This window comes from Pseudopipra pipra, chromosome 8, assembly GCF_036250125.1.
Source record: "Pseudopipra pipra isolate bDixPip1 chromosome 8, bDixPip1.hap1, whole genome shotgun sequence".
NCBI classification, from domain to species: domain Eukaryota; kingdom Metazoa; phylum Chordata; class Aves; order Passeriformes; family Pipridae; genus Pseudopipra; species Pseudopipra pipra.
Window position 1 is genome coordinate 3805421 of NC_087556.1, and position 22360 is coordinate 3827780.

A 22360-nucleotide genomic window follows, 5' to 3' on the forward strand; every position below is an offset into this window, starting at 1 on the left:
ACAGCCTCCATAAGTTACATATGTGGATGTGTCAGCTGGATGCTAAGCTTTTAACCTAGTTGGATCCAAAAACATGCTTATTCACGTTCCCAAGCTAGCTCGCATGCCAGAACAATATATATAAAAAAATAATGGCATCTGCATTTCATCAGATTTTCTGGCAAGTTTCCCTTAACAAAAATAGGAATGACAAGAAGTGTGTGTTCCAACATGGCCATGTGGGGTGAATCCTCACTGGGAGCAGTGACACAAACAGAGGGGTGGTCTGCCAGGCACCCGTGGAATCCTTACAGGGATTGGGAATCAGGTGCCTTACTCAGCCAAAACTTACTCCATAGTAACCTGGCTATGACCATCAGGAGGCAGAACACATGGCTCTGTGGTTTTCCTCCTCTGTGGGCCGTTCTGGGCAGGTCTGGTTTCACCTGTGGAACTGGCCCAAGTTTCTTTCTACTACCCAGAATTTACAGAGCAGCAACTGAGACTTTACCAGTGGCCACTGCAAGAGTCAGTGCCCCAAAGAGGACACAGCAGTGCCCAACAGAGGGGGTGCTGGGAGGAAAACTGGTTAGCTCTTCACAAAGCTCAAATAACAAAGGCTTTTGATGGCAATTTCACAGCTTTTTTTCTCCCTGGGAGAACTAAGAAAACCTTCCAAACTAAATGTGGCTTTTTGTTTTGGGATGCATTTTTCCAGCTAGCTGAACTAACAGATCTTCCATCCCTTGTAAATGGCATCAAACAGCCTTAAGTGAGCTTAGACAGACCATCCTCAAGCAAACTTTGTCATGCCAAATAGGCCAGAAGGGCAGTAGTTTCTGTGTATCATGGAGATGTTGAGACTGTTGTAGGGAGCAAAAACCTCACCTGAATGCTGCATCTTCAGAAAATCTCAGAGAAAATTAATAAATTGGTGATGTTTAGGGGGACACTTTGAAATCAGTTGAGATTAAATGTTCCTCAAGACCTTTGTCTTACGGCACTTGGGCTAGATCAGGCACTAGTACAATAATCATTTTATTACTTAAGTTGGATACTGGGAAACACACAAGTTTTTTTGCCACTATGAGTACAATTTGGACTTCTGGGGAGAGTCATAAATAGGAATTATCTCGCAGGGAGGCTAAGTGTCCAGTTAATATGTTTCACATGGGCTTGCTAACAGGATAACTATTCTTTTCAGTCATCTTATTGTAGGGGGTGACTGAGGCAATACAGAGCCACGTCAGGCCGTGCCTACCACACACAAGCACTTAAAAATAGAGTTAATGAAGGACACGAGCATCACAGCTCCTTGCAAGGAAGCAAAGCCAGTGCAGAGTTGGGTCTCCACAGGCTGATTTAGTGGAAGTTGACAAAGGGAAGGCAAAGGAAGAAGTGAAGCAGTTGTAAATAAATCTGCATTCCCACTATTTTTCCTCGTGCCACAAAGTAGTGCTGGCAGCAGCTGGGAATCACAGCATGAAGGGAAGGGGCTGGTTCTAACAGCAGCAATGTGAGGAAGGGAGGATGGAGACAGGTAAGGAAGGAGCTGCCAGGTGTTTCTAGGGCATGCAGCTATTTGGAGGTATCAGAAATAGCACCCAAGACCCAAAAAGCAAACGAGCATGCAGGAAAGGGAAGGTAGGCCATACCAATGGGCATGGGGCATCCAGGCCGTCCAGCCCAGGTAACCCCGGCTCACCCTTCTCGCCTTTAAAACCTCGGAGACCCTGTTCATGAAATCAACCACTGTTGTTATTTCAGTCACTGCCAGCTCCGTGTCACAGGGGGTGGCCGAGCCCCCACCAGGACCCTCACAGGGCACTCTGCTGCACACCCAGCACACAGCTGTCTGCACACTTTTGGGTTTTCCACAATCTGCGAGCCAGGAGATGCTTCTCTGAGCTGAAGCTGAGAGGATGGGAACGGCGTTTCCTCAGTTTCAGAATCATCCCTTCCTCTGATCCTCACTAGGAAACCCAGCAGCTGGATTTCTAGCTGCACAATCCACAGGTACTCCTGGGATTTGTGGCACTGCTACAGATTTTTGGCAGAATTCACTGCAGCCTATGAGTTTAGATAAAAGTGTACACATATTCCTATATTTATTAATTTGCCTAGATTTGTAGCCAATCTGTTTTGACAGACACACATCCCATTTAGGATAAGTAAGATTTGTTTTTCCTCTGGGTGCTGCAGCTCAAGTGCCCTGTGTGCTCTCAGGCCGTCCCATCAGCTGGCCGTTATTCCGAGGCAGGGGAACCAGCATTCCAGTTTTTCCATCTCGTAGACAGGATCACACTGACCATCTCAGAGAAGAGCTGCAACTGGCAGCAAAGGAGACAGGGCTCTATCCACAAAGGAGAAAGCCCTGGGCTCCCAGCACATGGGACACCCCCATGTACCCCAAACCTCAGTGGGCTCTGGAAGAGGAAGGAACATAACCGTGGTCACTCAGCAGCCTGGTCACTCAGAGGATCAGGGGTTCTCCCCCTGGAGAAAGCAGCTTTGCCACAGGCTGAGGTGGGAACCCAGCCAGGCCTTATCCAAATGTTGTACTTTTGCAAGACCATTATTTATGTTATGATTTCCTTCTGTCTTCCCCATCAACACATCTTAAAACAATACATTTGATGAAACAGAACATACCAACGGACAGGGTGCATCTAATCCAGGCGCTCCTTGGTCTCCCTTATCCCCTTTAGACCCTCTAGAGCCTTTCTTGCCCCTCTCCCCCTGTAAATAATAGTTTAGTCCGAGAAAAAAAGAATACACAAAAGCTTTAGGATCATCCATTTCAAACAAATGTCAGCGATAGTTTAAAAAAAAGATAAACATTTAGGAAACATTTTAAAAGAAGAAAAATCTCCATTTGAGATGTTAAGTGAAGAGCTGCTAAGCTGTAACTGAGCTGCATAAACACATTGGCTGTGGCTGCAGTCCCACATTGACAGACTGGGAGGGCTCAGCATCAAAGGGATCATCAGAGGACTTCTTGGGGCTTCCCACACTCCAGAGAGAGGTACATCAGGGAACATGCTGACCCCAGACACACAGGATGGGCAAACACCCCTCTGGCCAGCAGTGTGCCACCTCATCTCAATCTGCAGCTGGCTGGGAAGGTCCCTCCTCTGCCACTCCAGCTCTGGGATGGCACTAAGATGCTTTTCTTACCACTCTGAATTCTCATTCTTAACGAAAGTCTCACTCGGAGAACTCTCTGCCAGGGAATAAAGGAAGTACTCAGCCCTGAGAGTCCACACAACCTGGATGCCCCTTAGGATGCTCTGAATAGTGCTCTCCCAAAAAAACTGTTAGACCAGGGACTAGAGCAGCCACAGGGCAGCAGCTGCTCCCTGACCCTCTTACCTGGCAGCACAAGGGTATAGCATGGTATTTGCCAGTTACATCTATACCAAATCTTTCCGTATAACACAAAATCCTCAGAGCTGCTGAGCATGAAACAGGGGAAGGGGCTGCTGCACAGGGAACTGAACTCTGAACTTGTGGGGAGCGTTTAAGGAATTAAGGGATAAAGTCAGACAGCATGGGCTGCTGTTTCTTTAAAAAAAAAAAAAAAAGGCGTTAAACCCAAAGCTGGCAAGAGAAATGGATGGGAGAGGAGAGGCAATGAGGAGAAGTCACCCAGAGCCAAGCGCAGGAATGGAGAGGATAATCCAGGAAAAGTGCGCCATGGGTTGCTCTGGAGGAAGGAGGAAGGAACCAGGAAGAAAGGCGGAACAGGACGGAGGGATAAAGGGGACAAAGGTGGACCTGTAGGAGCGAGGAAGAGGCACATACACACAAGAAAAAAAACAACACAGGCATTAAAATAAGAGTGAAGGCATCAGGTTGGTAGCACGAGTTCAGGGGTCCCACTTTTTCAGCTGGGTTACACAAAACTCTGCCTGTTCCCACCCCTACCCGGGGCACAGCCACAACCCGAGGCACAGCTACACTCGCCTCCCACTCGGAGCAGAGGGCAGCAGGAACATTTCTGGGGTTTAAAGAGCCCTGCTCTGCCTAAAGGTACAGACAGGATTCTGGCAAATTGCCTGGGACTTTTGGAGGAGTAAGGGGAATCCCCTCTACTCAGTGGGAAAAGGGGTATTTTCTAGGATCCCATCTGCTAAAATATCACACTTGCCCATTTACACTCAAGTTTCTCAAACTTTTTCATCGTTGCAAATTATGGGTTGCAGTGATGAAAAGCGCATGCACATTTCAAGGGGCCAGCACAACCTCCCACTCAAGCTTTCAAACTCATCCTCTACAGGGAGTTGCAATTTCTCCCAGTTTCATTTGCTTTTATGCCAGAGCTCAGAAAAATCCCATCTACAGCTAATGAAAGATCGTTCTGTAATTAAGACACCCAGTTTAAAAACCAACTGAAAAAGTGTAGGAATTAAGAGTTACTTTTTGTTTAGAAGCCACACAAACAAAACAAAACACATGTTAGGGAAGAGGAAGTTAAGAAGCAAAGCCAGAAATGCAATGATTAAAAAAGGGGAGAACTTTGGGGCTCCCTTGAACCTTTCTCCCCTAGTTTAAGATGCCAGTTGGCTTCTTCTTTACAAAACTGCCCTTTCTGTGCAAAGTAAGGTCAGAAATCCATTGCAGATGGAGGACTCACTATGTATCAAAAGCAAACCCATACAATGAAATCACCACATGGGCACATGCACTATCAAAATTTACGTTTTCAGATAAATTCAGGTGATACCAGAGTCATATGAAGAGCTGTGTGAGTACACACACTTGTACTATATTGAACTGCTTGACATTAAGACAATCGTTATCTTACAAAGACTCGAATCCAGAAGTCATTTGTATTTCTAAATATAAATTATATTCAACTATAGCTCTCAATTGTCTTTATCAAAAAGATTCAGAGCTTTAACAGGCAAGAAAACCTGATGAAAAAGAAGGAGCTTCTCAACATACACTTCCTGGTAATATTTATCTTTCTATTAACACGGGTGGTACAATGGAAAGTCTGCCATTCATGTTACTGGTTTTGACCCAACTCTTCACCATCATATCTATTCAGGGTAATGCCTGAAGAGATTTCATGTCTGACCCTTTAAGGCAGGCAAATTTAATTTATCTTTTCCAAATTTCCATCTTCCAAATTCTCTGGAGGAGTGTTTGCTAGAGGACAACCTTCTTTTTCATGCTTCAGGGGGAATTTAAAAGTACCAAAATAAGATTTGTGGCTGCACCTTAGCTAATTCTCATGGGAATTCACACACATCAGTAAGTAGATAAGTAGGATTTCCTAAAGCACACCACTCTGGCCTAACTGAACTACCCATGAAGTCCCATGCTTTGGTGAGAACAGAGCTGTGACAGCAATGAACACATTAGAAAATCCCTCCTTCAGCCTTCAGACAGATGTGCCACAATGTCCTAGATGATGGGACAAGCTACAGGTATCACCTTCTAAAATCCAGGTATGCAAAGTCACTTGTGTGAAGGTCTAGCAGACAAACACATGCTGGCTACTAGAGGTGCTCAGAGTTAACTGGGCTGTCCCTGTGTAAAGGTGTTAGTAATCAAATACAAGAAGTTTGCCTGGTAACTTACCCGGATTCCTTTGTCACCAGGCAGACCTTGTAAACCCTGAAATGCATCAACATAAAATATTTTAAAACAAGTAGGTCCCACTGTATTCCCACTCAAAAAGAAGACCGTGTGCTCAGGGATTTGGGTTTCTTTCCACTTATGTTACAAACAAACAAAACTTTTCCAGCAGACAACCTCCGCTCCATCAGACCATCCAGGCTGTAACAGCACTACTCCTCTAAGGGTTCTTCAGATAAAAAACAAACTAGTTTAGAGAAGGCAGTCCCTGATAAAAGCAGCAAACTTCCTTTTTTGTGTTAAGCAACAAAGCAGCTTCATGATTACATTACACTAGAGTTCCAACACTAGCCCCGTTTTTCCAAAAGCAATCCCAAACAGTGGAATTTGTTAACCTCACTGGAGGCAGCTTTTGTCCCTGCAATGACAGGACAGGGCTCTCCCAGCCAGGCTGTGAAAGCAGATGTGCTCCAAAGCAGCATTTTGGACTAAAATACCTATCCTGGGAGCCCCATTCAGCTTCTTTTGGTAGCTTGAGGACCAAGGTGAATTAACAATTTCCCTTCAGTTTCCTCCTCCTCCCACTGCTCTTGAGCTCTTTCTGTCGCTCCCGTAGTGAGCAAAGGTTTGTAACTGGAGTTACACTCAACCCAGCTGTGATTGCAAACACTGGATTACTGCAGCATCTTCAGCTGTCAGTGATACAGGCCCTATAGATAAATCCCTTGTATGCCCATACTTACAGGAAGCCCTGCTGGCCCCATTGGTCCTGCAACTCCAGGATCTCCTTTACTGCCCTGAAATGGAGACAAAAGAGTAGAAATTGCTACGTTCCTACTCAGTACAAATAGGGAGCAAAGCACTAGAGAAGAAAAAGCAAAGGATGCAATTCAAAGCACCTAAAACCTCCAAGGATGAGGTACTCAGATATCAAAGAGGCCCAGCTGAGAGTCTTGTATGCACAAGGAGAGGGCAGTTCCATCTCTGGAAAAGCCTAGATCTCCTCTATTCCTCAGAGCTGTCACATCTTCAGAGAAGTTACAGAGCATCAGTCAGTTCTGAAGCAAACTCACCCTTTCTCCTTTTGGTCCTGCTGGTCCTGAAACCCCAATTGGTCCTGGAGTACCCTGCAGTTGTAGGAAGGAAAACACATCAGGATGCTTTTATTCAAGGGCCTCGTTAAACCAGGAGACACCACTGCTCCCTGAGGAAAAGCACAGCTTGGAAGGACAGTCTGGTGGTGGAGGGCACCTCGCACCACTACAGCTTTCAGTGTTGGTGGTGATCTCAAGTAGTTGGTACAGGCAGTTTGAACAACATGGGAACTGCTAAGTTAGATCACACCAGCACCACTGTATAGAGCCTTATTTTTAATTTTGAAGCTTTCCCTTGACAATTGTTTCAGCAGGCATTTCTACCAACTCCACAGACAGGATTTCTTTCTCTCTAGTTCATATCAGACAAGGCTGAAAGCTGTAGCAGAATAAAGGCCATTTAGAATTATGTTAGGCAATTCTCCTTTCCTTTATTTCCTTGTTTTCCCTTCGCCCTCCCCCCCAAATCAGCAGAGCTGAGCAAAATAGAAAGCGTCCGGTTACGTGGTGGCAGGCAGCCAGTGAGTTGTGCATGCAAGGTGACAGACCCCGTGGTGCAGCGAGGAATGCAGGGGTGCACAGGCAGAGATGTGAACTAAGAGGGGTACCCTCCAGTCCCTCTGTTCCCTCTTTGCCATTCCTGTCACTCCACCAGGCTCCCAGTCGTGCCAACAGGAAAACCCAGTGTTGTTCCTAACCCTTTGACACAGGGGCCATCTCCCACCAGCATACCAAACTTCTCTCCCAGTGCTCCTGAAACTTGCTGGAGCTTTGGGAAATGAATCAGCCAAAGCTGATCTTTAATGTGGGCAGTGCAGCAGTTCAGCAATAGTCCTTCTGGCTAAGAACAGGATTTGGGCACTTCCAACTCTTTATAGACTCCTTGAACTCCATCCACACTTTGCTAACCACACAGTTATGGATCTACACTTCCATCATGGAGCCTCGAAAAAGGGATACTTTTGAGGCCTATTACCTGCCTCCTAGGAAGAACCAAGGCTTGAGAAGTCTTTTTCTAAAAGCCTTAAGGCAAAGGGGTTTGCATTTTTTAACGTCAGCCTGCAATCCTTAGTCACTGAAGTAACCCCTCCGATGTGAGCAGGATGATGATTCATGTGGATCCGGAGAGGTTTTCAGATAAGTTAAGATCTGCAGAATACAAGTGGAGGAGTAGCTCATGCAGCACACAACTTCAGTGCAGTGAAGGAAGTAAGAAAAATCGGGCTCTCCTTGAATTCATACAATCATGGAAATCTTAATTGCCTGCACTTCGGGATCACTCAGTGCCTTGGAATACACTGACGTCTCCCTTGCACATCTATAAAATTAAATCTACAATATCCCCAAACAAGTGAGTGTATAAGCTGCCATTCAGGTTCTGTTCAGAAGTCAGAGCAGCTGACACAAATGTTCCTGCTCACAGCACAAAACACTCCCGCATTATTACACCTCAGACAAAACTGAAGAGCTCCTGCTGTGTAAAGGCAGCAAGCAAGGCTACCACGGAGAACTACAGGACAGAGACCCCTCAGGACAGAGAGGACAGGAGAACAGAACATCATGGAACCATGCAGAGGTTTCATTCATCTTGTTACTGAGGCAAAGTGGAACAAGGTAGCTGTGATCCCAGGATCCAGACAGACTCATAGCATCAAAAAAGACAAGTGTGTGACATCACTCCCCAGTCTAAGTTTAGCCACCCTCCCAAGCCTGCTTTGGAACAAATTAAGGTTATTCCTGGTGTATACTAGAACTGGGCTGGAAGACACAAAACAAATCATGGAACTGGGGAGGAGGAACATAGGGCAATGGAGAAATGGAACTCACCGGTGGTCCAGGCCTGCCGTCTAAACCTGAAGCACCCTGAACAGACGGGGAGGGTTCACAAAAACAAGGCAGGAGGAGAGGGGAGGGGAGAGGTGAGTGAAGCAGTGACTTGAGACAAACATATGCTTGCAATTAACAAAAATTAAGATCTCAAGGACAGGTGATACTTACAAGCAAACCAACAAAAACACAGAAACACTGAATACATATAACATTGACCTGCAACTTTTAGATCCTTTTAAAGAGGGTAAATTTCCTTCTCTCAATGCCACCAAGAAAACTCCTGGGGAAGCAGCTGTTCTGCGACAGATCACGAAAAGGACAATGTGACAGCAGAGTTGGAACCTGCATTGCCATAGAGAAGCCCAAGGCTGTTGAAATTCTGGCATCACGTCAAGCCCTTAGTCACAGAGGAAAAGGCAACAGATCCAGCTGCACGATTTTACAGAGTCTGAAATAGTTCAGTACCTGTCTGGCACTGCATTTAGTTTTACAGGCTGAAGACACACAGGATCAGGCATGAAAAAGCTTAGGAACAGAGTTCAGTGGCTCTGAGGTGGGACACAAGGTCCACAGTGTCTGATCTTACCAGCAGCTCAGTAATTGTGCTTCCTGGTTGGCCAGCTGATAGTGCTGATCCAAACACAAAATATTTTCCAGAGGACACTTCTAAGCCTTCCCCCCTCCACAGCTCAGGAAGAGTGACACGGGAAGCCAAGGGACCCTGGGGGCTAATGGGGCTCTAGGAGAAGCAGCCAGCACATTCCCTGTCATGCTGGTGACCTTCTCAGGACAATTGCTGGGGCATCTTCTTCTCAGACTGTCACAAGGATCTCCTTCCCCTGTCCAGATACCCCACAGCCTTGAGGGAATAACCATCTACACAGAAAGCTTCTGTTTCTATTTCTCGTGGGACTGGGCTCTGCCTTCTCACTGCAGCACAATCCTCTGGATTTGATCATAGAATCACAGAATCATGGAATCAGCTGGGTTGGAAGGGGCCTCCCAGATCATCAAGTCCAACCCTTGATCCACTACCACCGTGGTTCCCAGCCCATGGCACTGATGCCACATCCAGTCTCATCTTAAAAACCTCCAGGGATGGAGAATCCACCACTTCCCTTGGCAGCCCATTCCAGTGCCTGATTACCCTCTCTGTAAAGAATTTCTTCCTAATATCCAACCTAAACCTCCCCTGGCAGAGCTTAAGACCATACCCTTTTGTCTTGCTGATCGCTGTCTGGGAGAAGAGACCAACCCCCACCTGGCTACAACCTCCTGTCAGGGAGTTGTAGAGTGAGGAGGTCTCCCCTGAGTCTCCTCCAGGCTCAATGACCCCATCTACCTTGGTCTCTCCTCATAGGACTTGTGCTCAAGTCCCTTCCCCAGCCTCGCTGCTCTTCTCTGAATGTGCTCCAGCCCCTCAATATCCTTCCTGAACTGGTGTGACCTCACCAGTGCTGAGTACTGGGGCAGAATCACTTCCCTGGACCTGTTGGCCGCACTGTTCTTGATCCAGGCCAGGATGCCATTGGCCTTCTTGGCCACCTGGGCACACTGCTGGCTCATGTTCAGCTTCCTGTCAATCCAAACTCCCAGGTCCCTTTCTGCCTGGCTGCTCTCCAGCCACTCTGTCCCCAGCCTGTAGCGCTGCATGGGGTTGTTGTGGCCTTCCCAAAGCACTGCTTTCTCCCCACTGGCTCTGCCTGGAGCCACAGGAATACAGTCATGTGAGCTCACTTGGGGGCCTAGACTCAGTGGGGATGCATTCAGGCCCTGGAAGGGAATTGCTACACAGCACAACTAAAGGAGGAAAACATTTTACAAACAAAGACACGCACATTTCAGCCAAAGTCAGGGACAAGGGACCTGGGTGGTCAAACACAGGACAACAAAGTCACACAGTACATGAGATGCACTCTGCAGTGCTCATTCCAGGGCATTCAGGAAAGGGAGAGGGTGTACTGTGCTACCAGTGCTTTTTACGAGGAGAGGGCTTTGAGGCCAGTGGAGCAACTGGGTGGGACTAACTCATTATCAGCTGTCAGCTCACACAGCGGGCTTTAGCAGATGCGAGCCAAGAACTTCACCAAGTCCCCAGATTTGTATCTAAAGCTCCTGCAATTTCTCTGTGATGTATTGAGCCTCAATTCCTTTGGCTGCTAAGCAGTGCACTAACACAGGCTAAAAGGACTGAGTTCACGTGCAGCAGGGACACGCCAGGGCAGGGAAAGCACTCATTCCGCAGCAGAAGTGACAGGAATGTTTTGGCTGTTGAAGAAGTTGGGTGCACTGAGAACCACCACACTTTGTACAAAGCTTGGCCCAGGTGACAAGTGGCTGGGAAGGCATTTACTTTTCCACACCTCTGACTTCTGTTTCTGGCCTTGTCCCTCTGCCCTGAAGTGCAGAGAACCCCCAGGAAAGCTACTGCTTGTTTTTCCCAATCCTCCCAGAAGCAGGAAGACATAAAGTGATCGCTGATCTACTCAACAGATCTTAAAGTTGAAGGCTCTGTACAGAGCAAAGGCACAGTTATTTATAGACCATCTCTTTCTCTGTCTTTACATATCAAATCCCCGCATGCGTCTCCTATTGAGGGATCTTTTTACAGCTGACACAAGTTTGGCTCACAAAGTGCTGTTTGCTTCCTGGATACTTACGGGTAATCCCAGTGGCCCTCTGTCTCCTTTTTCACCCTGGGCACCCTTCTCTCCTTTCACTCCATCAATCCCTGCTTCCCCCTAAAGGAAGGATGGAGCAGAAAATAAACTCACCATAACAGCACTTATATAACAAACATTCCTCCCTTCAGAGAGCCCCGGAGCAGCAGGGGGGATACAAGAGGCACCAGAGTAATGCTTTAGCCCAATTCTCAGCCCAATTTGAAGAAAACCACTGTCAGTCAAATTCCCCGTGTGAGCACCTGTTCTAAGTTAATGGCAGATGGAGAAGATTCAGGCCCTGTGAGTAAAGATGTTGAAAGGGGAACTGGGCTCACTCCTGTGCTGCTCTCCCTGCTGTTGTTGCTGTATATATATTTATAGACAAATAACCAGAAGTTATCTGATAGGGCAGGTTTACATTTTAAGATGTGGATTGATTGAAAGTAAATAACAGGTGTCTACAAGCTTCAGAGAAAAATCATGCAGAAGTCATCTTTGCAAAGACTTTTGTAAATGTAAAGGCATCAGTTTAAACATTTGGGGAAAATAATTTCATCATTCCTTTCCCAACTGTATTTTTAAATTCTGTATTATGAACTATATAGCAATATTAAACAAAATACATTAAATAATTTTTTTCTCACAAACTCAAAGTGTAACCCAAAGCTTCTTTCCCCTCATTCCTGTTCATGAGGCATTTTAAGACGTTATTTTGGTTGCATTTTGAGACAGAAGTGTCAGAAGAACCAAGTCTGCACAGTCTCTTACACAAGTCTCTCAGCCACCTGATAGCAGTGGCTACTGAGTTATAGACCAGATGGATTACTGTGTCTATAATAACACATGGAGGAAAGGAGAATCAGGATAAGGACACCATCCCTTTCAGCACCCAAACGGTGCTGGTGGCCAAATACTGAGGATAACCAGAAGAATTAAGATGTTTGCCACATTTTCCAATCTTTGCCCAGAATTTCAGAGGAAAGATGCAGCTTTCCTTGAACTATTTTTTGTCTAGGAGCTGTTTTACAGCAGGCAAAGCAATAGTGTGGGCTGAGCATTTAGACAGAGCTTAAAAAGATTCTCACCACCAAGGACAGGGAAGTTCTCGAGTGCTTTACAGCAGAACGTACAGGGTAATTTTAAGGCTCCTTTCAAGCTACAGGTCAGTTACTTAGGGATGTATGATGTACGTTCATCCTGCTGTACAGATCTTGACCCTTCAGGCAAAGATTTCAACTGTTTTCTCATGGGAAGATTTCCATGGACCAGTGACTTCCCACTTCTCTGGGTGAAAACTGGAGGGAACGATCAGTCCTTTGGGCCCTAAAGTGAGAGCTGCTAATCCATTTCCTTCAAGAAAACATCCAGAAGGATTTGTCCTCTTACAAAGATGGAAGAAAAGTACTATTTGAACACTAGGAAGTTGTTACTGAAGGGAATTCTAACACCTAGGACAACTTTAGTTAAATTTCAGGATGTAATATTTTGCAGCCTTACCTTAGGTCCTGGGAGGCCCTGAAGACCCTGTATTTGGGATGAGAGACAAGACATGAGTAATGTTTCAGGATGGGCTTTAAACTCCAGGTATCCCAGCTCAGTGTTCAGTACAGAGCTTTCACTTTCTGAGGGCTCAGAGGCCTCTTTATTTGTGTCACGGGCACTTCATGTACTGTTCTCATCTGGTAACAAGAAGGCTCTTGCCAAGCACACCCTGGCAGGGGGCCAGGTGTGCTATTAAGACGATTTCTGCAGTTGATCCCTTTAATCCCATCATCCCATCTTACTACTGTCTTCCCTTTCATCTGAGACTAACATAACCCCCTCTCTTTGCCCACCCAGCCCACCATAGCTCTGACCTACCCTGGGGGTGGGTTTGGAAGTGATACTTTTCCCATTTCAACACTGCACTGGTTCTGCCTGTTTTCTCCACGCACAATCCTCCCCAGTCACTTCCCACTCTATCCCCCCCATTCCCAGTGCCTTGCTCCTGAGGTGAATCACTCAAAACTTACTGGAGGTCCAGGAGGACCTTGGGGTCCGGGGGGGCCAGATATCTAGAAAGCAAACCAGGAGAAGTCACCGTCAATGTGCTGCCCTAGGGACAAAGGCAGACAGGGCACAAGGTGCAGCAGATCTCTGCCAGGCTGGGAAACCTGGACTCCCCCTAAGGACTGCATTTGGAAGCAGCAGCGATCGAGGACAGAGTGACTGGGAAGCAGCAGCAGGACGCTGGGGAGGGTTATGCAGCAGTTGCAAATATTTAGGAGGAGAGAAAGCAGTGAGGTTTTTACCAAAGAAACATCCGCTTTCACTACTCTACCACAGTTCACCGCAAGGAGGCACAGGGTCAAAAAGCAAAAGATAGGGAAGAAGGTGGCTGGCTCCACACATGTCAACAGCCTGTGGGACTCCTTGCTGCAGGGCATTCTAAAACCTAGGGGTGAGTTCTGAGGGGAGAGCAGGCAAATTCAAGAACTCTAAAATCTACTGAAAAAACCCTAAACGTATATGTGTGTGTATATATATATACATGCAAGTATTGCTAGGAAACCCCTATACTGCAAATGCTGAGGAAAATATTTGTTACACTTTCCAAGATCTTCTGTTCTACCCCAGGCATTCCTTATTGACTGCTCGTTGTGAGATAGATTGTTCTTGTGTCAGGGAAAGGAGGGCATCAGGAGCTAGAGGTGGCTGGTGATCCAGTCCCAGGAGATGAGGCCTTGCTGTCCTCAGTGAGGGGGTATCACCAGAGGGTGGGATGTGCCTGTTTCCAGCAGCTCTGCTGACAAATCATCCCTCCCTGGCTGCCCAGATTGCAGAAGAAACATGAGAAAGGTGACCTACCGATTCTCCTGGATTTCCTTTGTCTCCATGTTCCCCAGGCTCACCCTTCTCTCCCTGCACACAACAACAGACCCTGTCACCACTGGCTGTGCTCTGGAGTCTCCCTCCATCAGAAGCCATCTGTGAACCACCCATGTGCTGGCCAGCAGCAGCTCCTTCAGGGAGGAGTGTGAGCAGACCATGTATTCCACATTCCCTGCCTGCTGCTGGAGACCAGACGGACATTCTGCGACACCTAATTAAGGGCAGGGCTCTGAGTCTCCCAGGATACTCAGCACTTTGGGAAATGAACCCTTGTGTGCTGCTCTGTGCTGTTCTCTCTTTACCAAGCAGGAAAGAGCAGCCTGTCTTTCCCATTCTTACTGTCAATCCTGGAAGTCCAATGGGACCCGGCAATCCTGATGGTCCTGGCATCCCTTGGTCACCTCGTTCGCCTTTCTCTCCAGTGGGGCCATCTAGACCCTATGGATCAAGAAAGATTTGTGGATTTTTTGCAAGACTAAGTCAGGCAGACACACAAGACATCATTGCAGGAGTCAAGACTGGCTCTGGCCATCCCAAGAGCTCCCTGAAAACCCCAGACATCCATCAGGTGCCCGGGAAAATGCTGGGCTTCACTAGTATTGGAAGTGGATGAGCAAATGGCTGAACATCCTCCTGCCACTGTGGATGTGCCCGTCTCCAGAGCAGGGATGGGGCACTGCTTTCCTGCCTCCATGTTCTGCTCGTGGTTATGCAGTTTGCTGGAGTCCCTGCTAGGAATCACTCCCCAACAGCCAGCTGTTGAGACAGCAGGAGTTTTATCCTAGTGCTCTTATAGAGAGGCAGGAAGTCGTTCTCCTTGAGCAGTGCTGGGGACACAGAAGCTGTGACAGACAAGCTGGGAGCCCGGGCACTGTGCCCCTGTTAGTGGCCAGGATGTCACGGGTTACCCCATGCAGGTGCCCTCCCGGATGGGGCGTACTGGTGCCTCAGCCTCCTTGCTCAGAGTCAGTACCAGCAACATGCCAGGCAGCAAGCTGAGGCAGTGACACAGGGCCCAGAGAGCAGGGCAGGCAGCGGGGACAGCACATCTGCCAGATGCCAGGATCTCACTTCTGTAGTGTCACACTTCACACAGCAGCACCCACCTCGGAGGGGCTCGGAGGTGCCCAAGGAGTCCCAGGGCCTTGCCCATAACCTGGGTAGCCACCAGTAGTCTGGGAGGCCTTGGTTTACTCACCGGTGAGCCCATTTGTCCTGGCTCTCCCTTATCACCCTTCTCTCCTCTGACCCCGACGTGGCCTGGCTCTCCCTTTATTCCAGGGGGTCCATCCTTTCCTGGCAGTCCGTGAGGGCCAGGGGGGCCCATTTCTCCAGGCTTGCCACGTGGTCCCTAAAAAAAATTCACACAACACAAAGTGAAGTTTTTACAGATAAGAGAAAGTTTACTCCTGCCTGGCCCAGAGCCTCTCCCAGCACTCATGCTCTCCCTCATGGATATGCCCTTTGGAGACAGGACAAAGTAGCATTGCCATGACAAATGTTAGGACATTGATAAACCATTAATGCTCACTTTTGTCAAGCAAAATACTGTTTTCCCCTGTGGGAAAAGCAACTGTGCTCTGTCAGTGACAGAGGTGGAACACACTGACTCCAGGTAAGGCCACTGAAGGGAAGAGCATCATGCCTTACCTTTTCTCCATCATGGCCTGGAGGACCTGGCAAGCCAATTTCACCCTGAAATACAGAATTGTTACTCTGGCAGTTTGAAAGCAGCTGTTGTGACTCGTTCATGGCGACAATGAAGGACGGGCATTGCAGAAATGACTGAAGGGACTAGTCACAGGGAAAAAGCGTGGAAAAAACTGGGTTTTTTTATTTTTTACAGAAAATAAAGCATGGAAGCCTCTGCTGAAACAATACATTGTGTGACTGCCTGAGTATTTTCCATGTCTTGTTGATCCTGACTGCCAGTTCACAGCCCCAGTACTGTAACACAGTCCCCAACCGACACAATCCCACAGAGTGCAGTTCCCACAAGCTGCTCTCTGAAGGGGAGGGAAAGTAGAAAGGATTCTTCATCTTTCAGATGAGGCATTATCATTGTGGGAAAAGAGATTTTCAGGATATAGTGCATGTGGAGGAGTGGTAGAGGACAGCAGGACAGTTCAAGAGTGCTGGACAGGGAGATAGGAGCACAGGGAAGAGCTGTGGGTGGGAATTCTTCCTGGGCTACTCCTGTGTTTCCTTAAGCTTTGCAAGTGCTGAACTGACCCAGTACCTTCTGTCCTGGTGGCCCTGGAGGTCCAGCCACACCTGGAAGTCCTGGGGGTCCCTAGATAAAGAAAAAGTTCATTTTCATATTATCAACAGGGCTTTTATTTTTGTGTTTTGAAACCCAAAGGCTCTCTGGAGTTTAAAGGGAAATCACAAGGAATTTTTCAAGGGATTCCTAAAATCATATTTGGCTGGGAAGCCAAGCAGTGGAGAGTCCTCAGAGTTGCTCTTCCCTGCTCCTTCTGAGCACTCCCTGTTCTCAGCAGCATGTATTATATCTTAAAGCAGAGAGATCAAAGTCCTGATTAGAATTCAAGATCAGAAGGCAAGATGAGCTCTCTCTTCAGCTGTCAGCTGCCCCAGCTTTATCTCCCAAGAGCAAAGGCCAAATGTTTTAGCTGCATCTAAATTGTCAGGCCTTCTGCCTAGGATGGGCATAAGGCTACTTGTGCAAAACCCCACAGCAAAGACCAGAACTCACCATCAAGGCCAAAGTTCTTATTTCCTAGGAAAATACAGGGAAAAAAAATAAAATTAAAAACTAAAACAGTTATCAGAAAACTAAGCTTTTTCCTGGAGGTAGTTTCTTCTCCACTAATGTAACACTGGCCTAAGTGAGCAAGGAACCTACAGAATTAATAAGAGGAAAAAACCCTCACTCTGAGTCCCACAGAGCTGTTATTCTACAATTTCCCCTTTTCCAAAGTGGAACCCAGGCTAACTCAGAGCTAGGCACAGCCACTCACTCACTGCTCATCCTCAGTGCACACTTCCCAGGAAGCTTTGGTGACCTTCACTCACCACCTATCCCACACCATAGGCCACTCCTGAGGAGATTCACATGACCTCTACACCCACTGGTGTTAATCCATCAGCCCAGCAAGGTGCCCAGATATTGACAAAAACACTACATGCAGGGAGCTGTGGGATGGAGGGGACTATGGCACATAGTCCAAGTGCTTCCCTTTGCTGCTACTGCTGAGGAAGCAGATCTACCTTGTTCCCAGCTGTCTGCATCCACCGGAAAATTGTAAAGCATCCAGCAGTCACCTCACAGGACAGGAGGGTAGTTGCTCACCTGGAGAGCTTCACTGATGTTCCCATCATAGTCCATCATTTCGTCCTTCCCAGGCTCTCCTTTGGGGCCCTGCAAAGTACCACCTCTTTAGCCAGGGGTTGGGATTGCCCTTCCCTTGGGGTGCTCAGAGCTGTGGTTCACCCTGAAAAAGGGGGCTCAGAGGGACCCATTTCATGAGTGTCCAGTTCTTCATTTATTACAGAAAGCTTCTGTAGGGTAGGAAACACTACAGAAGTGCAACCAGCCCAGCCCAGACCGCCATGCCTTGACCATCAAAGCTGGCAGATCCAGGAAGAGGTGCAGTTGAAGCCAGAATCCAGGAACTGGATTTTTTGACCAATTGTTGGACTCGGGCATGCACCAGGCACCCTCCTGCTGCCCTTCTCTCATAGGCCAAGGGCCTGAGTTCAGACTGGGATGTCCAAACCCACCTCCTCCTACAAACGAGCCACCCTGAGATGGCTTGGAAGACTTTTTCCTTCTAATGTGGAGGTGGGAGACAGAGTGGAGAAATAAATGGCCTGTCTCAAACTTAGCCATTGCCCAGTTATGAGCATTTTAGTGACAGGAAGACCCAATCTGGACTGTCAGTATGGCCCCACTATCCTCAGACCCCTCTGAAGGGCCCAAACTCCTCATTAGTAAAGGAACACCTACCCTTGGGCCCATGGGTCCCTGTTCTCCTGGTGAACCACGTTCCCCCTGTAACAAGAAGAACATGCTGTCAACAGAGCCTGCCCCTTCACTTGCTCAAACTCCAGGAATCATTCTCTGCTGGTCCTTTGGAACAGTCTGGGCTTGACAGCTTAATTTAAAAACTCTCCTTTTCCAGTAAATTTTGTAAATGTAGGAACAAACTTGCAGCTACTGAACCTCTGAACCTGGAGCTGGTTTATGCAGAAACTCTGTACCTTTTCTCCCTGTGACCCTGCAGCACCAGGCCGGCCAACGTCACCAGCTTCTCCCTGGCAGAAAGAGAAAGGGAAAGGAATGGGTTTGTGTTATGTGCACCAGGGGTGACTTCACTTTGGCTTTGCATTTCCAGGAGGAAGAACTGCACCAGCCAAGCGCCCCTGCTGTGCCCCCTTCTCCTTGGGAAGCCCAAATTTCCTGCCACAACTTCCCACCAGGAGCCCTTCTGTTCCACCCAGTGCAGAGGGAGTGTTCAGACTGGTTTCTCACAGAGCCTAGAGGGGAGTTACTTGAGCACAAGGAGGGTATTTTCCTTCCAGAAACACAGTTCACAAATCACCTTCAGCATTTAGAGCAGTACTAAAACACTTTGCAGCACCTGATATCCCTTCAGCAGGTAATCAGAGGTGGGCAGAGATGAATGCAACCTTTGCTCCTTTCTACACACCTTGTGCTGGGCACAATCCCTCACAACACACAAGTCCCTGAAGGAAAAAAAAAAAATCACTCACCTTTGGTCCAGGGGGTCCAGGCAGACCTGGAGGGCCAGGTTCTCCTTTAGCTCCCACCAAGGCATTCTCAGCAATTCCCTTCTCTCCCTGTTTGCAAAGAAGAACAAGGCATGTGTCACAGATCAGATTCTCCACCTCTGTAATTTCACTTGCCAAACTGCTGGCTTCAAGAGCCATGGCCCAAGACAAGGTCTATCAGCTGGACTCTTGATAGCCCAGAAAGGCACTGCTCCAGAACCAGGAGCTGGCCAGAAACCAGGCCAGTCCTGCCAGGGGTCCATGTCAAGCCCTGCCAGCAGCCACAGGTATCCTCATCCCTGCAGCTGCTCAGCACTTACTGCCCAGGGCCTCTGCACAGACCTCATCCCTGGCCTCCAGCCTGAACACAACTGTGTTGTATTGTTAGAACTGAGCTGGTAAAACCACCTGAGAGTGGCTTCCTTTGCAATGTCTCTCTCAGGAACTGTAGTCATTAGCCAGTCAGACCTGCACACCACATCCTTTGCACACAGCAGATAAAAAGGCAGCAACAGGAAACCTTTGCCATTACATCACTTCCTGAAATGGCCACTGTCATTCCATGCACTGTCCCCTTGCCCAAAGGAAAAGCACTTTGTGAAAGTCCGATTTGAAAGGTGTGATTTCTATCTAGAAACCTCAGAGTACCAGGAAAAAGCCAGTTTGAAGGCTTAGCTTTAGCTGACCTGCCCTGGGTCTCTCCAAGCACAAGGCTACTCCTCCAACTCAGAGCACAGCAGTGCAGCTCCCAAAAAGCCCATCTCCTCATTACACAAGGATCTTGGAGCTGGAGGGAGGCTGAAATGCCACGTTACATCTGAGGTCATGCTTTTAACGTGGACTTACTGGAATGTGGTTCCATGGTCCCATTCCCAGGACCACAATCTCTCCCCCATGCATGAGCACATGGAATTCCTCACCAAAAGGCATCCTTTGTGTGCCCCCTCACATCTCTGGGGCACAAACATCCAGCTGAGTGCTGCGGAACACACTGCCACAGTCACCTAAGAGTGCGAGAGCTGCGCCACACAGGAGGGAGGAAGGAAAGGAGAGGAGAGTGGTCCCACCAAAAACAAAATATCAGGGAAGAGACAAACCTTTGGCCCAGGGAGTCCAGGAAGCCCAGGGTCACCAGCTCGTCCCTTCTCACCCTGTTGGCAAAGCAGACACGGTCAGGGCTGCCTCTGCAGACTCTTCATTCTGGAGGAGCAGCCAAAGGGTGAGCTGCTCCTGGTTTCAAACTCTCCTTCCCCTCCCCAGGCATTTTATTTTAGGCACAGCCAGGACATCCTCCAGCAGCAAATGTTTTCTTCCTTCCTGTTGACTATCTCTACACATCATTGTCATTTCTCTCCAAAGGAAGGTGAGTGGGAAAGGGATCCAGGGTCCCCCTGAGAATCTTCCTTATCGCTCTAGTCTGCTAAACCCTTTTCCCTGACAGTTCTTCAGCCCAGGATCTCCCTGTTCTATACTTACAGAGAAGCTGTTGCCCAGGGCAAATTTTATTTGGCCCACAGGACTTTCTCCATGCCTTGCTCCTCTTCCCTAACTCCAAATCCCAGTCTCATTGTGCTCTTACAAAAAACAGGCAGTGCAGCGTCTCAGTTGGCAGCCAAGCTCTGCGACACGCACTGGTCGTGAAAAGCAGCGAAGACAAGAGCGGCAAAAGTGGCTAAGACAGCAGCTGATGGTGTAAGATGATGCCTGGAGAGCAAGGGCTGCAGGTTGGGCTGTGTGAGGCACCACGGAGGATGCCACGGGCAGTGAACAATGGAGGGTACCCAGCACTCCCTTGGTGAAGTGGCTTTGCTTAGTTCACCATGACAGCAGGGCCATATTTTCAATATTGGAACTCAATTAGTGGTCTTTATGCTGAAGTTAAGTTCTATTCAGCCCCATTCCATCCAGCTGCTAAATCCATAGTTTCCAGGCACAGTGTCCTGTTTGGGAGTGTGAATTTTGCCAGGACAGAGAGAGATATCAGAAGTTTCTGTTACCCTGAAAAGATGTTTCAAATGCATCACCAGGGAAAGGTGTGTTCTTACCTTCAACCCTCACACCTCCAAGACTTAGCAACTTGTACAGATTACACAGAACAATTCAAACCCTCTTTCCCCCAACACGTTGCCCAGCTCTCTCCACAATGGCTCCTGGAGCCCTGTCTCTGCCTGCAGAGGCTGGTGCTGCTTATCAGAACTCAAGGGCACCCATCCGACATTCAGGGGACTCAGTGAGACTCCTAGAGCATCAATGCTGCAGGAACAGACATGCACTGGTGGCTCCATGGTAAATAATTAACTAGCAGCAATCTTTTTTTCAGGCAATCCTAGGGGTCCCAGTGACCCCTTTCTCCAAGGTAATTTGGCCTCTAGCCACCTGTAAGACCCCCACAGCTTTCCTCCCCTGCTGGAGCGTGCACATTGCTGCCATAAATTAATGCTTCTATCCCTGGAAAGAGTGAAAACATTTGCAGAACCCAAGGAAAAGGCTGGGCATTTGGGGTTTTTGTAGAGATATAATGGCTAATCCTGTCCCAGGCCTCTGTGAATCCCCGATTCTGCCTCAGTATCCCACTTTTCATTCAAGGACTAATTTTGAATACACATGTCCATAAGAGCTACTGAAAACATTCTGTGCTGCCAGAACTAAGGTGCAAAGCAGCAGATTTCTTGAGGAGGGAGGTCAGATTACTGAATCCCTCTGTAGGGTGTTATTTCTGGAGTCAAAAAGAGGCGGCACTGTCCTTTATCATTCCCAGGACAAGACTACATCCCAGGCATTTCATGCTGCCCTGCCTGCCACCAGCCCCCCACTCCTGCAAGCGGGAACATGCAAACACACTTCACCAAGGGGGCAAGAGCCAGCAAAGGACACATAATCCCCTGCAAGCACAATAATTCAACACGCAGCAGGCACCCGCCAGCTCCCGCTCACAGGGAACACAGCACGGCACTGCCAGGACACCCAGCCCAAACACACAATGTCCTACCCGCTGCCCCCTCTTCCCTGGCAAACCTGGGGGGCCCATCCTCCCTGGGACTCCAGGATCTCCCTTTGTGGGGAAGAAAAGAGACAGAGAATGTGTCTGTTACGTGGCTGTCACATGCTATAACACAACCCAGCCAGCCTCAAACCAGAGGGGCCAGCTGCTCCCAAGCCAAAGTGGCTGCTTAGGGATGGAGAGCTCATGGATGGGGTACTTCTGTACTGTGCCTGCCCCGGGAACTCAAACCAGGTCAGGCTACACTGAGAACATGGGCAGACACTGCACAGCAGAACAGCCCCCTTCAGGGACAGGGGAAGATTGCTGGTGGGATCAGAAGTCCTGGGAGGCAGAAGGGGATGGGGAAGGGCCAGAGGGAACATATTCACTAAGCAAAGCATGCTGTGCATGTTTTGTGGAGTAGGGAGGAGAGGAGGAAGGCAGCTGGAGGAGGGTATTCCCACCCACACAGACAGAAGTAGGAGGGAGGGAATGTTTGCAATACAGTCCCTCTCTCACTTGGTATCCCTGTATCCTATTACCATTTTGCTTACACCAGCAGGTGCCATTTGGGCCTGGATTTGGGCACTGGGAAGTAC

The 22360-nt window shown here is 48.2% G+C and overlaps 1 protein-coding gene and 1 long non-coding RNA gene across 20 annotated transcripts in view; one reads left to right on the forward strand and one right to left on the reverse strand.

Moving 5' to 3' along the window:
- Positions 1 to 22360, forward strand: part of LOC135417780 (uncharacterized) — a 76615-nt gene that overhangs the window by 16250 nt on the left and 38005 nt on the right. The window lies entirely within an intron of this gene.
- COL13A1 (collagen type XIII alpha 1 chain) overlaps positions 1 to 22360 on the reverse strand; it is a 95821-nt gene that overhangs the window by 12126 nt on the left and 61335 nt on the right. For 7 of the 19 annotated variants that reach the window (XM_064662219.1, XM_064662231.1, XM_064662224.1 and 4 more), the window contains 20 exons: positions 21768 to 21830; positions 19876 to 19929; positions 18761 to 18847; positions 18248 to 18301; positions 17994 to 18038; positions 17337 to 17405; positions 16740 to 16763; positions 16263 to 16316; positions 15674 to 15718; positions 15222 to 15374; positions 14363 to 14461; positions 14000 to 14053; positions 13165 to 13206; positions 12650 to 12676; positions 11150 to 11230; positions 8487 to 8522; positions 6639 to 6692; positions 6309 to 6362; positions 5569 to 5604; positions 2632 to 2718 (listed from right to left, as the gene is read on the reverse strand). In XM_064662219.1, the coding sequence (XP_064518289.1) occupies positions 2632 to 2718; positions 5569 to 5604; positions 6309 to 6362; positions 6639 to 6692; positions 8487 to 8522; positions 11150 to 11230; positions 12650 to 12676; positions 13165 to 13206; positions 14000 to 14053; positions 14363 to 14461; positions 15222 to 15374; positions 15674 to 15718; positions 16263 to 16316; positions 16740 to 16763; positions 17337 to 17405; positions 17994 to 18038; positions 18248 to 18301; positions 18761 to 18847; positions 19876 to 19929; positions 21768 to 21830 (1218 nt within the window). Of the gene's footprint in view, positions 1 to 1634; positions 1713 to 2631; positions 2719 to 5568; positions 5605 to 6308; positions 6363 to 6638; positions 6693 to 8486; positions 8523 to 11149; positions 11231 to 12649; positions 12677 to 13164; positions 13207 to 13999; positions 14054 to 14362; positions 14462 to 15221; positions 15375 to 15673; positions 15719 to 16262; positions 16317 to 16739; positions 16764 to 17336; positions 17406 to 17993; positions 18039 to 18247; positions 18302 to 18760; positions 18848 to 19875; positions 19930 to 21767; positions 21831 to 22360 lie in introns of all 19 variants that reach the window. The other 12 variants (XM_064662226.1, XM_064662235.1, XM_064662229.1 and 9 more) reach the window with 6 other exon arrangements.